The 8,288-nt window shown below is 45.6% G+C and overlaps 1 protein-coding gene across 1 annotated transcript in view; it reads left to right on the top strand.

The window, feature by feature from the left end:
* Window positions 1–7,297: 7,297 nt before the first annotated feature.
* The window catches only part of TEX26 (testis expressed 26), a 38,431-nt gene continuing 37,440 nt past the window's right edge, over window positions 7,298–8,288 (top strand). The window contains 2 exon segments of the mRNA XM_024755650.1: window positions 7,298–7,324; window positions 7,327–7,360. Of these exon segments, the coding sequence (XP_024611418.1) occupies window positions 7,298–7,324; window positions 7,327–7,360 (61 nt within the window).

Raw genomic sequence — 8,288 nt, 5'->3', positions numbered from 1 at the left:
CCACCCTGAATATTTCGCTTATACCCTGGCGTCCTGGGAGCTCCCTGGGTAGCCTTTGTGGGAGCCATCTGACCTGGGTTTTGCCCTGTGATGCTTCATAAATCTGGGTTTAGCCCTCTGCTTGTCTGAACCCAAACCCAGCAAGCATGGGGTTAGCAGTGCCATTCTCTTGCAAACCTTGCTGAGCAAAAAGCCCAGGACATCCTTCATCAGAAGGCAAGTATGTTTTTCATCCTGCCCATAGGATGAAACCTTAGGAGAAACATTCACGGTGAGGCTCGCGGGAGGATTGGCCAGGTTGATAAGGCGGTAACCCTGCCACCCGCTGCCTGAAATTTGAACTCCCTTGACCTCCCTCTTAACAAAGTGGCCCATGTAGAAAGAGGCCAGGTGTTGTGATACCAAACATGACAGGAGAAGGATAATGTATGCGGCATTGTCCTCTCTGTTAAAAGCACATTATGTCAGTTGGGTATTTCATAAGCTTTTAGCAATCCTTACACTAAAAGCAGAATAGAAGAAAGCTATACCATTACCATAATACATTGTTACAGCAATACGTTTTTCATCTCATAGCTACAGTGGAGTTCTTCCAAAAGAAACAAAAAATCATCCTATTTACATCCTAAAAACCTGCATGAATGAGTTGCTACACAGGCTTATAATGAGAAAGATTTCTGGGTCCTGAGTATAATTTTTCTGTCCTTTTAAAAAATATTCCTGTATTATACATTATGATAGCACTACTGATTGTCCTTTCATTTATATTTGAAATGGTATGTACTATATTTGTGCAATTAAATTTTTCCTTAACATTCAGCATCGAATTGAGTAAATTTGTGACCAAGTATGTGTGATCTTTCCGTCACACTCTGCAGGTGGTATGTTGGCCTTGTAACTTATTACAGTAAGAATTGTGGTTTTACAGCTACTTTATCAAGAGCCTTCTTTGAAGAATAGGTCTATGAAGTATTTGGAGAAAAAGAATTGATACTGATGTTTCAGAAAACGGGAATGTTCCTTAATAACAGAAGATGATAAACATTTGTTATTCACTCTGCAAAATGAAGAGTATTAACAAAAAAGTAAGTTATACACCAGAACAAACAAACCTTAGGTGAATATCCAATGGTATCTGCTTCCCAAAGGAAACAGAAACTCTAGTCACAAAAATTGACAAAGTCCATTTATTGAAATAGTTGAATTCAGGAAAACCTTTGGTAATCGCTCCAGAAATGGACTAAAGATCTGGAAGTTTTCTTTTTTAAATTTGTTATTTTATTTATTTATTGTTTTGGGCTACGTTGGGTCTTCGTTGCTGCCCGCGGGCTTTCTCTAGTTGCGGCGAGCGGGGTCTACTGTTCGTTGCTGTGCGCGGGCTTCTCATTGCCGTGGCTTCTCTTGTTGCGGAGCACAGGCTCTAGGCACGCGGGCTTCAGTAGTTGTGGCTCGCGAGCTTCAGTAGTTGTGGCTCATGGGCTCTAGAGTGCAGGTTCAGTAGTTGTGGCGCACGGGCTTAGTTGCTCTGCGGCACGTGGGATCTTCCTGGACCAGGGCTGAAACCCGTGTCCGCCCCTGGAAGGTTTCTTTTATCATTAAAAATTGTCTTCAGTCAACTCATAGCCAAATGCATTTACTTAATTCGATATTCACTTACCAAAGTTTTATGACTGCCTCCAAGGAAATATACAGTGTGCTAATGTATATTTCATTAGCAAATGTCACAAAGAATTGATACTGGGAAATCTATAAAATGGGTGAAAAGTCTATTGGGACAGATCTTCCTGGGTCAAAGTGACCTCAGTCTGGAGGTATATTTACCCTAATTCAGACATCTTAAACAGTTTAAGATCAGTAGGAATGTATAGGACAAGAATGGCCTAAGCAATCATTCATTCCATTCATTCATTTATTTCTCACATATGATTGAGTGCCTACTGTGTGCAGTGCACTGGAGCTGGTATATAAAGGCGCCTAAAACATGGCCCCTGCTCTCAAGGAACATCCAGTCTTGTAAAAGACAGATGTACAGCTAGTAAGAACAATAAAATCAGTGCTACGGGAGAGATTCAAAAAGGAGAGCGTCTAAAACGCTTATGATCCAGTTTTGGAGATAAAATTACTGACGTGTAACTGTAAAATTTAGTTTTAAAAGAAACATGTAAGGATCAATTTATCCAAGCAACTGATTTACTGAAGTTCTCAGTGAAAGAGTCACCTTGGAAGCTATTAATTTTTTCCAACAAGAATGCAATCCGGACATTATCTACAGAATAAGGGAGTTTTTCTCTTATTACCTCATGGTTAGAGTTTGATTTTTGGCCGAAGGAAAACATTGTCCAACTTGATTGCCTACCTTAATTATCAGCTCGAATGTCTTCTTACTGTTTCAAATACCCGTCTATCTTCAAAGAGCAAAGTTATACCCCAATTTAAGAAATTCAAAAGAATGTGCATCAGTGTTTGAAGGGAGTTTCTAAAGAATTTCAAAGATGCTTTAAGCAATGGCAGTGTCATTAATGCTTACTTTGAAGGAGAGAACGTTCATTTGGACGGCTAACTGCCGCTCTAACAGATTTAGAATGGGTGCTCACACGTGATGCTCACGGCTTGAATAAACCTCAGAGACCCAATAATGCAAGGCGTTAGTAATTGTTCTTAAGGGTTCATAGAAGAGAAAAACACAAGAATCAGAGACAGCAGAGATGGCCCAGGAAGGAGGTGACATTTATATACGATTGATGAGGTTTTGATAGAATCAAACGTCTGAACTTGCTGTTACGGCTTTATTTGGATAAAATGTGAGTTTGGTGAGTGGCAGGTTAGAAGCAGAGCTTAGAATTTACCCTGTTAAACTGGACTGTCCTAATAAAATAGAGACCATTACAAAATGTTCTTTTCTGGATTTTTCAATAAAAACAGAGCAATCATTCTTGGACGGCTTAAACACAACCCCTCTTAGTGTCAGACGTGAACCAGGTGACCTCAGGAAGACCTGGATCTCTGATGGTAATTTTAAGTGTCAGTTTGGCTGGGCCACGGTGTCCAGATGTGTCGACAAACATTATTCTTGATGTTTCTATGAGGGTGTTTTGGATGAGGCTAACATTTAAATCAGTGGACTTTAAGTAAAGCAGATTGCCCTCCACAATGTGAATGGACCTCTCCCATCAGCTGAAGGCCTGAATAGAACAAAAGTCTGACCTCCCCTAAGCAAGACAAAATTTTGCACAGATGACCTTCAGACTTGAACTGCAATGTAGGATCTGCCCTGGGCTGCCCTGGTCCTCTGGCCTGCTGGCCTACTTTGCAGATTTAGGACTTGCCAGTCCCCACAATTGTGTGATCCAGTTCCTTAAACTAAGTTTCTTTCTCTCTCTACATACACACACACACACACACACACACACACACACACACACACACACGATTGGTTCTGTTTCTCTAGAGAACCCTTAATAATACAGAGTCCATCACAGAAATGGAGAAAATGTTTTACGAGTTAATCCATCAGCTAAAACAAAGAGAAAAGACAGTTTTGTTTTGTTTTTTTACATGAAGACACTTGAATAAAAGCATTGCATACCACATAATAACAGGAAGTCTTGCCAAAATACAGCAAGCAAGCCAGAAAACCTTCACTCAGTACATTCATATCCAAAGCACTTGGCATTGCTGAAGAATGTCCGTGACCTCTTCTGGGCTTTTGGAAACAGTCACCGGCCAAGTCTCCCATCAACTCTTTCACATTCTTCCTCTTGTTCCGGAGACAACCTTTCCTCTCATGTTACCCGGAGCAGAGGTCCTCAAACTTGAATGTGCCCTGGAATCTCTTGGAGGTTTAGCTGCAGATCCTGACTCAGGAGCTCGGTGGGGGAGGGAGGGAGAGCTGTGTTTCTGCGTTTCTAACCAGTTCCCAGGTGATGCCGAGGCCGCCGGTCCTGGGACAAGGCTCTAGACCTGTCCATCTCGAGCGTTACGAATCACCTGGGGATCTTGTTAGAAAAGCAGAATCTTGCTCCCCCACCGACTTACTGACTCAGAACTCGTGTTCTCGTCAAATGCCCAGGTGGTGTGGACACGCTCAGTTTGGGGATAGCTTGCTGGCACATCTGCTTTCTCCTGGCTGGGACCCTGTCTACTCTCTCCTGGAGCATCAAGTCCTCTCTCTCTCTCCCTGCTTCTTACCCTTGGCCTATGAGCTTGGTTATTCTTCTCTCCTTTCAAGTAATAACTCTCCATGTGATCCACACCCTCCTCCCCCACTAGACCCTCTTCTCCTTCACAGGCAAAATTTGAGTGTTCGGGCTTCCCTGGTGGCACAGTGGTTGAGAGTCCGCCTGCCGATGCAGAGGACACGGGTTCGTGCCCCGGTCCGGGAAGACCCCACATGCCGCGGAGCGGCTGGGCCCGTGAGCCATGGCCGCTGAGCCTGCGCGTCCGGAGCCTGTGCTCCGCAACGGGAGAGGCCACAGCAGTGAGAGGCCCACGTACCGCAAAAAAGGAAGAAAGAAAAAAAAAAATTTGAGTGTTCCTTCGTTGCTGTCTCTTCCCTCCACCACCCACCCCCATCTTGACTTCTTCATATCACGCTCCCTCTGTACGTGTGTGTGGCAGAAAGAAATTTCTTGTAATAATGTGAATTGGAAACCAGTTCCCATTTAACTCATTTGATGCAGCTACTCTCGGTTGGTTTTTGTCGATTCAAAACTCTGTCACAGGAGCATTGGTAACCTCAAGGTCTTAGTTTCTGTGTGATGGATCTACTCTGGCAGGTGAATGGAACCTTGCTTCTCTTACTCCTGGAAAAGAGGATTTACTTAAAGTACTGACCTGCGCCCTCACGCCGTTGCCTAACCCGCTCAGTGCACACTCCTCGTGTTAGGTGGAGCTCCTCAGCGGGGCTGTGGGGCTGCTTGGCTGTCCCCCTCCCCCTTCACAGTATGGCAAGACCAAGCTCGCAGGGCCTCTGGAGGACACAGGCCGTTTCCCCCTCCTGGGTCCTTCCTGGGCCTTGGGGCACCTCTCCCTCTTCACCTGGTTGCCTCCCAGGCATCTTGGAAAACTCAGCTCAGGCAATTCCTCTCCCCCTCCCCCAAGGTCCCATAATACTCTGGGCACTGCCCTTAATGTCATCATCCAGCTCACTTCAGGTGCGCAGTGTTTGTTGAGGGAAAGAAGAAAGGAAAAATATTCTGCTTAATCCTTAAACGGAGTTGCCTCAAGGAACCCAAATTCAAAGGCAGGAAGAGTGCTGTACTGCTCATAATGAAATGGACCTGGATCAACCATCCGTCTGCAGAAGCAGAAGCAGAAATGAAAGGCTATAAAAAAGAATGAAGGACTTCCCTGGTGGCGCAGTGGTTAAGAATCCACCTGCCAGTGCAGGGGACACGGGTTCAAGCCCTGGTCTGGGGAGGTCCCACATGCCGCAGAGCATCTAAGCTCGTGAGCCACAACCACTGAGCCTGCTCTCTAGAGCCTGTGAGCCGCAACTACTGAGCCCGCGTGCCACAGCTAGTGAAGCCCGCGCGCCTGGAGTCCGTCCTCCACGACAAGAGAAACCACTGTTATGAGAAGCCAGCGCACGGCAACGAAGAGTAGCCCCAGCTTGCCACAACTAAGAAAGCCTGCACGCAGAAATGAAGACCCAACACAACCAAAAATAAAATAAATAATTTTAAAAATTTTAAAAATAAAATAAAAATTTTAAAAAAAGATCAAAAGAGTAATAAGACAAAAGAGCAATACCTTAGGTGTGTGTGGCTTTACGATTTATAAACTATCGTTAGAATGATTCATCTTTACAGCCCATTGAGGTGGGTACTCATATATTCATTTTACAGGTAAGGAAGCTGAGGCTCGGAGCAGTACCTGCTTTACGCCCAAGGCCTTCAGGTAGAAAGTGACAGATCTTCTGGCTCTCGATTCAGCACGTATCCCTCCCCGCCATTTCACAGCTTGCCTAAGACGAGACACATGTAAGATATTAATACAAATTCACTGCAAAAATTCTATATACTCACTGCTCTATTTTTAAAGTGTATTTCTTTTAAATTATGCTATGCTAATTAGCTCTACTATTTCCAGACAGTAATCTGTTATTGGGTGTTACTTTCTTTATTTAGACTCTACTACTAAATCCTAATTTAGACTCATCCCTTCTAATAACATCGACAGAAGTCTGTGTGTCCCACCATTCATTGCCATAGATTTGAGAGCCTCAATCTGTTATATTCATTCCATTACATGGATGGGACTCTACTCTCAGAAACTTCTGGTTGAGCTCTTCAGTTTAGAGAAATCCTTGCATATATACATGGGTCCTTACTTTGATGCCTATTCTGTCTCCTTTGATAAACTCCCTCTTGTTACTTCACTGTTCACTTAAGGTCTATGTTAGAATAACCCCTTGAAAGCTTAAGGGATGGTTGTAAATTGCTTTCTAAACATGGTGCCAGCAGTCTCCAATGCATACTTACTGTCTCCTCTTCGCATCCAAGTGGGTAATAGCTGTGTCCTAGCCGGGAGACATTCAGTATCACTAAGCACCTACTATGTGCCAGATGACCAGGTAGCTGTCAAATAATATGAATATAAAAGACCCTCCACATACATGGGGGTGAGAGACCCAGTTGAACCTGTGGGGACAGAAGAACGATGAAATTGACCGTCACAAAAAACGATTTTTGGTGCCAGGAACATGGCCTGGTGAGAAGAAAGGTGTCGCACACATCCCTACTCACTCCTCTTTCCAAGCGCACTTTTCTTTCACCTCCCTGCCGGCTCCTAATTCCTGTGCAGAGATGACCAGTTTGATGGCATGAAACTGTCTCAGAAACTCTGGTTCTGGTTCCACGTAACACAAGATTACTTGTGATTTTTAATTCCTTTTGCTCGGATCCTGCAAGATCCCTGACGACTTCGCCTTCATTCGCTTAAGCTGAAAACTGTGCATAGCTGGAAATTTGCAGTTGAAAATCTGACAATATTACTTTCTCTTCAGCCCCTTTTGCTCCTCTCCCCAAATATATATAAGACAGTTCTCGGGAAAGCTCATTGCATGAACTAGACAAATACACGAAAGTAAGGTATCCATCATATTACTAGAAACACATCTTTTTACTTTCATCACCGGGTCCCCCAGCAGGCCCGGTGAAGCGCCCTGCACCTCGTCTGCCAGGGGCTGAGCCGCTGGGAACCTACCCGCGTCTCCATGGCGAAGCGTCTCAAAGCAGCCGCGCAGCACCCAGCCCGGCTGGTGCGAGAGGCCCAGCGACGGCCTCTTCTAGCAAGAATGGCAGAGCCTGGGCCCGAGGCTCCGTGTGTCCTTCTCAATGCGGCCACAAGCTCCTGCCAAGTAAGACTGCGGACCCTGCCAGCCGGCGGGGGGCGGGGACGGGGTCTCCCTTGGAGACGCGGTGCCTGGAGCGAAGGCTGCTCGGGTCTTCAAGGGCGTGTGCCTCCCCCCTTACGGGTGGGACTCGATTTAAGGAGAGGCTGGGAGTCAGGGAAAATGAAAGGGTGTTCACGACCTTGCCCCTTTCCAGCCCTTCGCCATACCTTCTGTCAAAGCCCTCCCTAAACAGCTCGGAGTTTAAACACCCCATGAAATGTCCAGGAGGGGACAAGCAAAAGGAAGGCCTAGTGTCTGGAGAACAAAGACAAAGACAAAGAAGCAACAGAGGTCGGGAGCTCTGAAGAGAGCAGACCCAGCGGGGGCCCTGATCCCCGGCAGGATCTGGGAAACAGCGCAGAAAGAGGGCGGGGAGGGGCTGCAGAATGCAGAGAAGCAACCCCCAAGTGGGTCTGCAGCGTCCCCCACCCCCACCCCGGTGGCTGTAGCAGAGGCTGGGAACTATGGCATTCAGCTGTCGCTTCTAAACTTCGCTGGTTTTTCTTTCAAAGGGATTTTGTATTTAACAGAGGCAGTGCTTCTAATGCTAATGTTGCATGCGAATGCAGCTGGTTTACTAACTCAGCTTTTTGTGTCAGTGGAGGGAGAGCCACTCTAGCTGTGGTGCTACTGGCGTGACTACTGTGTAGTCAGCTCCACCCTGGTCTTTCTCATGGCAATAATAAGCCATCGCAGCCCTCTAGCTGGGTAATTGTGGTTCCCTGGCGGCTACAGAGCAGTGGGGGTTGTTCAACTGCAAACTCCCTGGAACTGTAGTCCCAGGAGAATGAATGAAATGCACACTTTCATCCCATTCATCCCTCTGTAAATTACGAATAGCAAATGAAAACAATTAATACAAAAATATTTACAACACGAGTTTCTCTATGGT

This window comes from Neophocaena asiaeorientalis, unplaced genomic scaffold (assembly GCF_003031525.2).
Source record: "Neophocaena asiaeorientalis asiaeorientalis breed wild unplaced genomic scaffold, Neophocaena_asiaeorientalis_V1.1 scaffold59, whole genome shotgun sequence".
NCBI lineage: Eukaryota > Metazoa > Chordata > Mammalia > Artiodactyla > Phocoenidae > Neophocaena > Neophocaena asiaeorientalis.
This window is presented reverse-complemented; position numbering and strand designations above follow the sequence as displayed.